Source organism: Desmodus rotundus, chromosome 13 (assembly GCF_022682495.2).
Source record: "Desmodus rotundus isolate HL8 chromosome 13, HLdesRot8A.1, whole genome shotgun sequence".
NCBI classification, from domain to species: Eukaryota; Metazoa; Chordata; class Mammalia; order Chiroptera; family Phyllostomidae; genus Desmodus; species Desmodus rotundus.
This window is the reverse complement of record NC_071399.1, coordinates 1,086,555-1,100,325: the sequence shown is the minus strand read 5'-3', so window position 1 is coordinate 1,100,325 and position 13,771 is coordinate 1,086,555. Positions and strand designations below refer to the sequence as shown.

At 50.0% G+C, this 13,771-nt stretch overlaps 1 protein-coding gene across 1 annotated transcript in view; it reads left to right on the top strand.

The window, feature by feature from the left end:
• Nucleotides 1-13,771, top strand: part of CSMD1 (CUB and Sushi multiple domains 1) — a 1,050,215-nt gene that overhangs the window by 707,548 nt on the left and 328,896 nt on the right. The window contains exon 6 of the mRNA XM_053916503.2: nt 4,213-4,325. Coding sequence (XP_053772478.1) covers nt 4,213-4,325 — 113 coding nt within the window. The remainder of the gene's footprint in view (nt 1-4,212; nt 4,326-13,771) is intronic.

Below are 13,771 nucleotides of genomic sequence, written 5' to 3'. Positions count from 1 at the left end.
ACGCTGATGACATGTCCACAGGAGAAACAGCACAGCTTCTACCTGCCTTTGTCCCCACGGTGACGAGCAATCGTAGGGCGACTCCGCTCCTTAGACCCCCAGGGAGGCGGGCAGTCCAGCTGGGTTGGAGGTGCTCATGCTTTCCGGCTTCTCCGTCACCACAGCTGAAGCGGTTTGACTACCGGGAGCACCCCGATTGATGACAGTGTTCTACAGACCTAAGAAATCTGGCTTCACGTCCAAGAAGAGCCCCAAAATGCATTTTAGAAAAGTATCTTCGAACGTCGGCTCTCCATTTTTCCAGTCACATACGTGAATGTGCTGTAATGTTTCAGAACAAGGGGCTCACCCCCCGATATTACATGTAAAAAAGGGGGGCTGAGAGGGGTTAAGTGAGGAAGGGCGTCAGGAATGTGGTATAAATAGAATCCCAGCATTTACGGGAAAGCTATTTGGAGAAAGTGGAACAGACTGGCCTGTTCTATTTCAGCTCAAAGAAGGTCATCTCGACTTCAAAGTTGAGTATCCCATGGGTCCTACATCCATTCTCACTGTTGGCAGAAGCCAAGCCTTGCTGAATCCTTTACAGGAAATGAATTTGCCAGTGGATTAACTGCCTTCCTTTGGCGTAGATAGAAAAAAACGAGGACCGCCCACTCTCGAAGGCCTCTCCGCGGGGACCACCCAGCAGCCTCGCTGTCCAGCTCCGTGGGCGTCCTGACCTAGTTTGAGAGGCTCCAGAAACGACAGGCGTCTCCCATTCCCACGGGGGGACACGTCCCTGCCTCTCACCTGCAGGTGTTCTTATGCCTCACCATCCCCCTTCCTGTGAGTCCGAGCATCTTGGATTCACCTGATTTCTCCAGGCTTTGTCCTTTGTCTCTAAATGTCCAGGATTGAAAATGTCACCGTGTGTGAACAGCAGACATGGGTTTTGCTGCTCCCCAAGTTCCTCGTTTCTCTTTAAAACGCTTCCGTCCCGAGTCTGAGGCGCAGGACCCCTGCCCCTCCTCTACTCCAGCCCACGGCAGGCCTCCCGTTCATACAGCTGTTCTAGAAAACCACATCCCGCAGACTTCACCACGCTGCAGCTACGGGCGGTGGAGGACTTCGGGGGGCCTCACTCCAGCAAGGGGAGACGTTCGACCATTGCCAACTGTAGGCGCCACTTCAGCAGCCCAGCTTCTGTGAGGGTTCTAGTAAGTGCAGGTGGACGGCATGTCCTATGTTCTCCCCTCTGGACTCGTTAGAGTGAAAAGCAGGCTGTGTATGTTGAAAGGCTGTGTCATTTGCCATTGCTGCTGCAGGGGGGGAACACAGACCCAACGGCACAGTCCAGCCCACAGCTACCGTCTTGTAGTTCCAGGGTTGTAAGCCTTCCCAGGTTTGGGTGGAAGAAGGCCAACATCTCAGCAGGGGTCTTGCTGTAGGGGTTCTAGCAGTAACCCGTTCCATGGCCTTTTCCAGCCTCTAGAAACCCCTGCATTCCCGGGCTCATGGCCCTTCCTCCATGGTCAAGGTCAGCAGCCTCAAGTGGAGGTCAAGGTCAGCAGCCTCCGTGTACCACGGAGCTCCTCTCAGTGCACCACGTGGATCTCTTTCCCTAGGTTCCTTCTGCTCCCTCTGCCTCTCTTCTTCCACCTCCGTCTCCCACCGTGAAAGAGCTTTCTGATTGCACTGGACTGCCGGATAAGCCAGGGAAATCGCTCCATCTCAAGATCTGTGACTTCTCCCACCCACAGAGCAGCCTGTTGCCTTGAGAGGTGATGTAGTCATGGGTTCCGGGGTCAGGAATCTGCCCGAGGCATGGTTCTCAGGGGTCCTGCTAACCCTTTCCCTCTAAGTCCTATCTGCACCGCCCACATGCTCAGTAAATCCACAGTGTCACCCGCTGGCTCGTACTCAGTCAGCTGTCTTCACATCAGTTCATAGTGAAGGACCAATTGACCGTATAGGAGTTATGTGCTTTGGGAAACTTTAGTTACAGAAGTCACTATGTTATCTAGTCGTCTCCCCGCCCAGCATTGTCACAAACAAGAGGTATCTTTCGTGCTGCAGCAGGGTCGGCAAGCCTGGCTCGTGAGCCAAGAATGAATTTTATCTTGGTAAGTGGTCAAAAAAAAAAAATCAGAAGAAAATAATATTGTGTGACCCAGAAAAAGTAAAAATTACAAATTTCAGTGTAGGTAAGTAAATTGTTCTCGAAACCCAACCACACCAATTCCGGGGCTGGGTTTGCACAGGGCAGGGCTGAGCAGCTGAGCAGACTGTGGGGAAAAAAAACCCAAAATATTTCTCTCTGGCCCTTTATAGCTGAAGTCATGATGGATGTCAGTGCTAGACACCTCATTCAATAAATGGGGGGGAGCTGCATGGACTGGGTTGCCGAATCCAGAGTTTACCTCTCTTGGCCGTTGTCAGTTCAGGCAAAGAAGTGTGCGGCCCATTTCTAACAGAATTTGTAACATGCTCTCACCAGGACAAAAGGGGGGCAGGGAGCCTTCTAACAAAGTGCTGGAGTGAGGAAATGATTCTTGGAACCGGTCAGTACCGCATATAAGCCCCAGCAAGCAGGCAGCTCTGAGGAGCCGGTTCCCTCCTACACAAGATTATTTCCAACAGGGGTATTAACACCGTTGCAATTGGTTACAGTCAAGGTCTGGCTTTGAACTTCAAACGGATACTGCTCATTTCTAAACCTGACATCAGAAAGCTCGGCCACACATCTGTTTGACGCTGCTGTTCCTCAGGTGGCAGAGGAGAAAGGACACTCCTCCCAGCCACCCAGCCCCAGCGATCCTGGGCTGGGAACACGCTCCTCCTCCAGCCCGGCCCACGCAGGGCCCCCCTGGGCTCAGCTACAGCCGCCCGCTCACCATCTTACACATCGTCTGCACTCACAAGCATGATTTTGAAAACAGATTTGTGAGCAGAGATGCCGACTAGTTGTGTGACGCCTGGCCACACATAAATAACGTTAGAAATGTGCTTTAGGGACATTTACACATTTACACGCACATGTGTGCAACTGCTTCCCTGGAGGCGTTTTCACGTCCAGGTCACAGGTGGGAACCCTGAGGTTCAGGAAGACAACCTGGCCACAGGGCGACTCAGCCAGTGCAAGTACGTCACTGGAGGTCTGCCGCCTCCCAGCCCAGAGACGGTCATGCCACCCGCCAGGGTATCTCGGCACCTCTCTCAGCCGGCCCTTCGCTCCCTGAGGAGGCATCGACTCCCTGGTGCTGACGCAGCTCCAATAGTAGGACGTGAGTGGCTAGACTTCATTTTCTGACAACTGGGCTGCCCCTTGTGAAGTGGGCTGACCTTTTTCCAAACAGCTTGACCAGAGATCGAGGGTGTCTGATGCTGGAAAGGTTTGATTGTGTTTAAGATGCTCTTTTACTCAAACGCAATTTCATCTGGTTTTCAGTCTCTGCTAGTTCTGGCCCTGGCCGTGTGGCGCAGTTGGCTGGAGCGTGGTCCTGTATGCAAAAGGCTGTGGGTTTGACTCCTGGTCAGGGCACATGCCTAGGTTGTGGGTTCCGCCTCTGGTTGAGGCGGGGAAGAGGGGCAATCGATCAACAGATGTTTCTCTCTCACGTCGATGTCCATCCCCTCTCTAAAATCAACAAACATATCCTTGGGTGAGGGCTAAAATTAAAAAAAAAATCTCTACCAGTTCTTGTCGCCAACCTCATAAACCCCTCCCCTCGTCACGGCAGTGGGAGCGGCCCTGTCGTGAACTGTGGTGTGTGGCGCGTGGCACTCAGCACCTGGAGTGCAATTTGTCAGGCGTGAAGATGGTTTCCGTGAGTCCACTTCTGGAGCAAGAGTCGCCCGGGGTTCAAATCGTAAAGGGCAGAATTTTATCATTTGCCAGTTTCTTTACCTCCTAGAATTCATTATGACTGAGGTTCCGATGAAAAGAAAAAAGAAATGAAAAGGCTCTTTTCTCATTTACGGATTGCTAATGAGGAAGAATCAAAATGTCAGGTACTTGTGAGAGCCCCCGTGCCATCGGGAGTAAGCACAGCATTCCTAGGTGGGGGAGAGACAGTCGCCGAGTCGCGCCAAGGTTTCAGTGTAGCTAATAGACGCCTCTGTCTGGAGCGTCGCGAAGTGAAGGCCGCGTGGCCGAGTGCGAGCGGGTCTGAGGCGGGACGTTGGCTCTCTCAGCTCACAGAAGGGTCTGCTCTTCCTTCTCTCCCCCAGGCTGACCGGCATGAACCTCCCCTCCCCCGTCATCAGCAGCAAGAACTGGTTGCGACTGCACTTCACGTCGGACAGTAACCATCGGCGCAAGGGGTTCAACGCTCAGTTTCAAGGTAAGAACGCTCCGTCTTCTAAGGAAAAAAAAAATAGCAGAAGACCTGCCGGTCCTTTCCAATCCTGAAATTTTGGGATTCGCTGGCTAAAAACGGGAGAAGAGATATAAGCTTGAAAATACTTTCTAGCTCTTTATGAACGGTTAACGTTAGAAATGCTATAGTTAAAATCTAGCAACTTATAATAAAGCTTTGTTACCATGATGTATGCAGTAGATTTTTCTTATTTTGCTGGAATTGCTAAGTTTTAATCAATAAGTATTGATTAGCATTAATTTTAATTTCCATACCCCTAACTGATAAATACCCCAGCGGGCTGGTTATTTTTTTTACCCATATCTTAATGGCCTAGCATTTAGTTTGCATGAACATGTGGCAGTCCACCAGCATATCACTGTTGGCTCTAAAAGGTACTCACACTACACAAATCCAGTTACCTGAGTTATCAATGTACGTACAAACGGACCTCAGACAAAACGGTGGTGGAGCGCCCGCAGTTGATTTTACGTAACGTCGGTTCTGAAACATTCTCTTTGTGTCTCGTTCCTCATGTTTATCCCTGGAGAGTGCTGTATCCTTTCCTGCGTGTTTCCGATAATCAATAGCCCCTATCAATACCACGACAGGAATCCCATCTATTAAGAGGTGCATTGAAAACAGCTCCACTTTCATTTGCAAATAAAATAGCAACACTGGGTTAAAAAGTGGGCTCGTTTCCCAGGCAACCTCTCCTGTGTTCCCAAAACACGATCCGGAGGATGTCAAGGTTTTGGAGGGTTTTTTTTTTTTTTTAACTTAGATGCAAGTTGTTTTTTAAAAAAAACATTTTTTAAACTTTTTTTTATTGTTCAAGTATAGTTTTCCACCTTTCCCCCCACCCCTCCTCATCACCCCAGCCCTCCTGACCTCCCTCCCCTGTTTCCAAACCCCCCTTGTTATTGTCCATCTGTCCTTTATAATTGTGCCTGCAAACCCTTCACCCTTTCAGAGGATGTCAGTTTTAAGGCTGCATTCTCGACATGTGCGGCCAGAACCCCAAACGAGAACATTAAATACATCCCACGCTCTACACACCAGGAGGTTGGAAGGTCTATTTGTAAGCAACTTCCGTGAAAGGCAGAGCACACACAGAAATCACGCTGGCCACCTAGGGAGATTTTAGGAACGTTCCAACACATTGATCTGAATCACAGTCAATACCGAGAATGTCAGTCAACTGGTCATACAGTGACGTAGGCGAATCTGGTGAGTGAAGTGGTTTCTGAAGCACTGATTGGTCGTCTCCAAGGGCCCTGGCGCTTTGACTGGAGCTGAACCACAGAAGACTCTCTAGGTATCACCCCTGAAGCCTGACCAGAGCAATCGGCGCCAGCGCAGGTGATGGCAAGAAAGGCAACACGCGGAGCCTCAAATTCGAAGGCTGACATCAGTAGATATAACAAGGGTACCAGCTGACAGAGAGTTGCAAGAGCTTAAATGTGTCTGCCACTGATTTTAAAAAGAATATATATATATGTGTATGTAATATATATATATAGAGAGAGAAATAAAAGATGCCAAAACATAAGGTGGTGTAGACGAGGCTGAGCAGCAACAGATTAGGAAGCCTCTGCAGGCTCACTGTGAAGTTCAGCTCAAGGCCACATGCTGAGGGGGGCTGCCCGCCACGTATTTTTCACCGGCCCCCTTTGCGCAGGAGGCATCAGGCTTCAGCCCGTGTCTTAGCAGACTGAATACAGAAGGCTGGGTTCATCTGGAAAACTGACCACACGGAGAGCAATGGGGTGTTGACAAGGAAATACTCCTGAGAAGGCCGGAGGTGCTTCCAAGGAGGGTGGTAATTCCAGGCCGGAAGGTGTTTATCACATTGATAGTGTGGCTCCACAGGGCAGAACCACCACCCACGAAAGGAAGCTACAGGTCCCCCCTGCTGAATGCAGAGCGTGCCTAAGGGCAGCAGAGGGCAGGAGACAGAGCCCCTTTGAAGTTCAACTCCAAGGCCACTTGGTGAGACAGGCCTGTCCGAGTCCCCACCAGTCCCCCACTGACCATGCCTGTGCAAGATGCCACCCTGACTTTGCAACCAGGAGGCCTCTGGTGTTTATTCCGGGGGGCTGACCGGGAAACCTTCAGGGCTCACAGGAAAAGCTTGTCGTTCATTTGTCTCTCCTGCCTGCATCGAACACCAGGGAGCCCCAGCTGGTGCTGCGCTTTTAATTCAACTGGACAAAATGAGGGAAAAGAAAACACTGTTGTTATTGTTATTACCAGCACAACTGCAAAAAAAAAAAAAAAAAAGCCTAGACTATGAACATTCTAGAAAACCAACAAGAACAACAGTAACAATAGTAGTGAAGATTTACAAAGTATTTCCCAAATACTGTTTCAATATCTATGCAAAAATTCTGCCCGAGAATCTGAATCTTGGGTTATTTGGAAGAGAAGGAACCTTTTGTAGAAAACCCACATTTCTGTGTTCGCTGTCATTGTAACATCATTGTAGTCACATTTACCACTTGTGGTTGCTCTTAAGAATGTCAAAATTCCATCTGTGTTACTGGGAGAAAATACTGTTGCAAACTGTGTGGGTTCCCTACAAGAACTCTCCTGCAGCCCCCGGGGTGCTAACGCAGCCCTCTGTTTGCCTCTCTCCGAGAAACTGCCTCTCTGTCCGAGAGTGCGGCGGCTACATTGCGTTTCATAACTTTGAAAAACAAAGAACACAGTCTTTTTAACTTGGTCAAATAAACAGCCACCACCACAAAATATCTTTCTTCTGTTTCTTGATGTTTTCGGCTTTTATCTCTACATTCTTTATTCCCCGAATCTCGCCCTTTCTTCTTTGGCTTTTATCTCCTCAATCGCCCCAACAAATTTTGCCAAAAGCACTCATGAAGGTTTATTGACAGGCACGTGGGCTTCACAGTTGCTTCTCCTAAAATACGTTCACTTTTAAAACAGCGTCGTGCACGGAAGGAGCAGCGAGAGCCGCTGGATGGATTTGCAATGTCTGTCTGCATATCGAGCTCTCGCGGAACGACAGATTTATGAGGGCCTTTATTTTTTTTTTTAAATCAGCTGAAATTGAGCCCATTCTTTATATGATCGCCTCCATCATTAATTATAATTAAATAATCACCTTGTTAGCGCCATTTGTCATCTAGGCATTTTCAACGTCTACAAGACTGGTTTTTTAAACACAAATTAATCTTGACCCATACATGCCGCTTCGCTACGAAGTAGCCATCTGCGTGTTGAGCTCCAGTTTTAGATATGTTTCCCTGGCTATTTATAAAAATACAATTTCCACGTGGATTTCTGTAACTGATAAATCACTTTGGAAGTGTGGGTAGTAAATTTCCCACTCATAGGGAGGAGCACCCTGTCTCATAAATCAAGGGAAAACCTGACCATGGATTTAAATCTTGTGTTGACACAAATAATTAGCTTTCCTTTTAGGCGATGGTTCTTATATAGCCATCGATTTTCCCTTTTATTTAAAATGAAGACCTTCGTAGAAAATGAAGACTTGCATGTTGTTAAAAATGTATTTTGGAAAATTAGGGGCTTTGTCTGTTCAGATTAATTCGAATTTGGATGTAGCGGATGCCTTCCGCATTCCTGAGGGCTCACACTGTCGGCTCACACTGTCTGCGACCTCAGATGCAACTGCCAGAGTGGGACCTCAGAGGTGTCGGAGACGCCTGGATCCCAGGCCGACAGGTGGTGTCCCTCTCTCCCTTCAGAACGGCCCCTCTGCAGAATAGTGAGGGGAACGACCTAGAACTAGAAGGCACTCAGAGGGGAGTCTCTGCATAGGCTTCCCTGGGCGGTGGGGGGCACGTATGCAAAACCCGTGAGGACCCTGCAGGGGGCGCTCTGGCGCACTCTCAGGCAGTGGACACTGTCCACTCTCCACCCAGGGGACCTTTAGCGAGGGGTGGCCAGGCCAAGTTCTCTGTCAATCCGAATGAATTCGCAAAACCCACTCTTATAGCCTCTAAGCCTCTAAAAGAAAAATAGTTGTTAGTAAATATGAATTCACTCAAACCAGAAACACATACCACTTTCCCTAAACACACACGTGGAATTCCCTCAGATCCAAGGAGCCGTGCAGAACGCCTGCACCACTAATACCTCCGAAGACGCCCGCCTCGGTTCCCAGCGGCCGGCTCTTGGCCTGGACACCTTCATTGACAACTTCTTATTAGCCCATAGCCTTCCCGCCTGGTGTGTCTTGCTCCTCACTCCCGAGTCCCTGCTGGCGGCTAATGAACAAAAGGTGGTGTGTCCAGTGTGAGAGTGTCCATCACCCCCTGGGACCCCACCCCCAGGCTGAGGATCCTCCTAACCCAAATTGAGGAAGACGCTGTGTCTATTCTAATGAAATAGTAAATAAAATAAAAATGAAAAAAAAACCAACTTGGTCCTCACACAGCAGCAGGAGTGACTCCCACAGGCTCACGGGGAGTGCAGGAGCCAGACACAGGCGTGCGCACCGCGGGGTGGGCGCCAAGGGGCCAAGGGAACGCAGGGATCTGCAAAGCCCTCTGTTTCCAGGCTGGCTGTTCCTGAGAGAGGGAGCAGGCTATGTCTGTACATTTCAATTTAAAAAGTGCTTTAAAGAATGGTCAGAACAATTCGCTCCCCACCCCCACCAAACGACACGTTTTTAAAAAACCTTTCTTGCCCAAGGGACCTGACAGAGACACCTAGAGGCTCCCCCACCGTGTCCAGGCTGAGGAAGGTCGGACTCCGGGGAGCCGGGCAGCGGCCTAGACAGCCCGCCCCTGGCAGGGCCACGATGTCAATATTGCAACACTGTATCATCCTTTCCAGCTCAGTTTTCTCCCCTGACGGGCGAACTGCCCCCTTCCTTCCAATCACAGCGCCTTCCTCTGAGGAGCTGTGGTTTATTTTGTAGGAGTGAAATCTCCAGGACGAGAGCCGCACGTGTAGGGAGCTGGGGGTCCCTGGCAGCTCCGTCCATTTCCTCACAGAGCCGGGGAGGTGCAGGCGGTGATGGGCAGAGATCACGGGATGGGGACGTGAAACTCTGTCCCCAACCTGTGTGAACGAGTGAACCTATGTATGAATCATGTATATATAAAGGACAGCCTGAGGGCAGAGGTGTCAACCCCTGGGGAGGCAGGGAGAGATGGGAGAAGTGCCCAGCCACCATCCTGGGTGGGAAACATTTGGGATGGCAGAGACAGCCCACTGCAGAGTGTCCAGAGCTCAGACCCTGGAGCTTGAGGAGGCCTGGATCTGAGCACAGCTGGGGGACAGTCCCCGCCCTGAGTGCCAGTCCCGGAGCCACCGGAGCACCCAGGACTAGAGTGCTGAGCAAGGCAGGTGCACAGGGAAGTCCCGCGGCACCTTGTGTGTGCGGGGGCTGGGAGTGGGGGTCCCCGCGGGCTGACTGCATTGATTTTAAGCCGAAGGCACGGCCTCCGAGGCTGTGCGTGGAGAGGAAGTTGTCCCATCCCTGCTGAGCACCTCCGCCAGCTGCACTGGCTGTTGAGAACGCACCTCTATGCACAAGCACCCCTTCCCCCGCGAGGGAGGGCGTGCCTCGTCCACGTGTCCATGTGCAGGTCACCCAGGGCGTTTGAATCCTTCTCAAGGCCCCTGGCCACTCCTGGTGTCCAGTCCCCAAGGCAGAGGGCACAGATGAGCTGGGGGTGAAGGGGCGGGCAGAACTGAGCACTGCTCTGAGGGGCCACCTGCCTACGGGGCTGGGGCTGGCTCAGTGGGGGCCGCCCAGGGCTGGGGCTCCTGTTTGATGGAACCCTTCTGGCCCCTGAGCCTCACCTTGTGCACCACGCCGAACCCCGGGCTATCTGTGCAGGGAGGACTCCGTGGGCTGTCCCTGCCCGCTCTGCAGGCGGCGGTCAAGCAGGTGCACTTTGGTGTGGGCCTCCAGTGTGTCAAGAAAGCACTAAGGTAGCAATTCACTCTGAATAGCTGTGTGGACACTACCAGAGAGGACGCTTGTACTTGAGGAGTAATGCGCCCTCAGAGAGTGCACTCGTATTTCAGGAGTACGTTTTTGACTAGACATCGAGGTGATTTCTTACTAACGTTGAAACAAGAGAACATATGTCTTAAGAAAAGGATGCAGTTACGGTCGTTAGAGATGTGAAATTAACAGCTAGACATCGCACCTCGAGGCAGCCTAATGGAGCAAGTGATCTTCTGAATTCATTCCAGACTCTTAATTCAATGTATTTTCATGTATTGATTTATTTAAAAAATGCATTTAAAATATTAATACGTGATAAACTGAGCCATTATATAAAAACCACTTACACGAGAGCCTTCCTTTCTCTGAACTTCTGCGTGTCTGAGATTCACCTTGGCGGCGGGGAGCTAACAATGTCACTCAGTAAGTGGCAGCCGTTTGAAACAGATTAATATGTGGCCACAGCAGGGGGATGTTACGTTCTTATGCTTGAAGAATATAAAAGCTTTGGAGGGTTATTATCCCCTTGGTGAATTGTCTCACTACATTTTTTATTTATGAAATAAAACAAATTATTCCGGCGTTCAGGTTAGGGACCCCTGGCTGTCATCATTTTTCAGGTGTTTCTCTCCTGTGGCAGCTGAATCAGTCAGATCTGCCGGCTGCGGTTCGAGTTTCTTTGCTAAGTGTTCACATTCACCTCTTGTGGGCAGCCTATGCTTTGCGATTTAAAGCGCCACCTCGCACACGAGGGTTCCAGGAGGCCGCCCATCAGTGTTGTCGTGTTTACGGGGAGGACACGTCACCACGGTCGGGCTTCTTCTCTCTGTCCACTGCTGCGACTGGGTCAGTGAACGGCCACCATCTGGGCGCACCCAGGGCGCGACCTGCCCAGGGAAGTCATACGTAGCTCCTCAGAACCGTGCGGAAGCCAGGAAGCGTGAAAACGCGCAGGCCACGTTGCTTGTCCTCCTAGTCGCTGGGTCAGCGTATTCAAAATGAACAGTGACACTGTGGCTTCACATAATATGTCATCCAACCAATGGCAATAACTCACATTTTAGGAATACATAAATCAGATAGAGCTGGCATATGGCAAGCATGGGACATAGAAAAATGATTAATAACACACTGTCTCTGCCTTTGGGAGTTCATACTTTAATTAGTAGCTCTCAATATATATTTGGGTCAGAAACCCCATTGGAAATTTAATAAAAGTTATGTACTCGCTATATGTACTAAATTTCACAAGCATTTTCTATGAACTTCATGTTTGCCTGAGATCCTAGGGGTCACGGGTGGGCTTCAGGTTAAGACCTGTGTGTATTTACACAAAAGACAGAGTTGGAACACTCCCCTTCAGTGAATGCTGGGCTCTCGAAGACTCCCCGTGTAGAAAGGAGATAGGAACAGACTGAAGACAGGTCAGGAGGCGGTTTTGGCAGGTGGTTGTCGGCAGGGTAGGCAGGGAATGGGCTGTGGGTGGACGGGAAGCTGAGGGAAAAGGGGGCGATTGAGCCCGAAAGGGTCGTCTGGGAGGTGAAGAAGGAACAAGGGAAGAGCGCTTGGAGACAGGTGAATTCGCGTTGACATTTGCAGATGATGGAAAAGTATGTGTTGGCCAAAATGTGACTGACATGTTGAGGAACTTGAACTATGTTGTTGGGGACAAGAGGTGGGGAAGAGACCTGGGCAGGGTTTGACCTTACAGGGAGGACACAGACCTTGGCGTGTCCTTGCCACCGATCAACTCAGGGGCTAAGGGCACTCGGTCCTTTCTGCCCACGACTCTCCGTTCGGAGAACAGCACTCCAGGGGGTGTGCAGACCCCGCTCCGTGCTTTAGAAAGCACTTCCCGTTGTCATTAGGCAAGAAGTCTCCTGCCCGCACGGTCCGACTACCCGAGTAGTTCCAGGTTTAGCAGAGAGCTCGTCCTGCGGCCAGACGGTGCAGATCCTGGGTGGGTGGAAATGCATGTCACCGGTCACGGAAAGTGTACGGTGAGATGGGTGCCTGGGAAACCTGGTTTAGAAAATGGAGCCACGTGAACCCTCTGGTGACAGCACTGTCGCCTCTCATCGTCCACTGTCAGACCTCTGGGGGTGCCTGGGCGCCCCCCTCAGCTGCGTGCACCCTGCTTTCCTGTCTGTCCTCCGATGCTGACCCGACAAACCCTGCCTCATTTACTGTGACTTCTTACCTTCTTCTCAGTGTCCACAGTTCCTCCAACCCAGGAACTGGACCCCCGGGGTAAGGCTCTGCCTGCCCCCTGTGCACCCACTGCCCAGTGGCCGCTGTCTCCCAGGATGGCCTTGCCGAGCTGGCCGTCTGCAGCTGGAGTGTAGGAATGCTCTGCCCGGCTGGCTCCCTTTGGTGCACAGGGGCCTCTGCAAACGGTTGCAGACCATTCAGAATCAGTATCTGAAACTGGAATCTGTCGGTGTGTGTTGACGTGGATGAGCCTCGCAGGACCACCTTCCAGGGCTCACAGGGGAGGTGAAAGCTGGGGTCTCAGACAGAGCCAGCTCAGCTGTGCCTCTGCAGGCCAGCCCTTACCCCGGGGCAGGGGTGTGATGGTTAATAGCAGTGTGAGGACAATCCATTCCTTTTTTAAACTTGCTCTTGGAGTGTTCCTTGGAGAACGCCACTTGGATTACAATTTTCTTAATCGACAAAATGGCTCAGAACCTGGGTGCTAAGTCCTCACTCAGTTGAAATAATTGACATTATGACTCAAAGCCTTTGAAACAGCAGTGACTGCAGGAGGGCTGAGATTATGTAAAATTTAAATTCAGGGAAATTAACACCTTCGCTGCATTTCCTTTCGCTCTGACAAAGGAGCATTTTGTAAATGGTTCTATTTTTTGCAACTTCTTTTGTATTTCGTTGATTCCGTCAGTGGCAGCCAGGAAAGTCCAGAATTTTCATTACGGGCTTACTGAAAATAGAACAGAGCTCTGCCATTAATTTTTCTCTAGATTTTAGAGAAAATGCCATCGCTGCCCAAAAGATGCAGTTACTGCTACTTAGCTCATGAGAGTCTTCAACGCACCTGCCTCTCTGAATTGCCCCTAATGTAAAATGTCTGTTTTTTATTGCTACACAATTGAAAATATTTTAATATTGTACTCCTTGATCTGAACTGGTTATGAAATCTACTGCTGTGGTCTCGATACGAGTGGATCAAAACTGAATACTTTATAAAGCACGTCACACCACTTCCAGTCTTCTTAGTGTTACTGTTTCAAACCTCAGATCTTTTGCAATTTCCTTTGCCCAGGAAATTCTATTGTGAACGTTGTTTCTTGTGAAATGAAATTTTCGCTTGGATGATTACACTTTAGCTCTTATTTCATTAGCTAATTTAAATCTGATTACTTCTAGGCAGGAAGCTTATTATTTTGCTTCTTTATAGTTTTTTTTTCATCAACAGGTATTCAAGAAATGTGTAAAATACTTTGTGCATTTTGAGTAGAGTTTA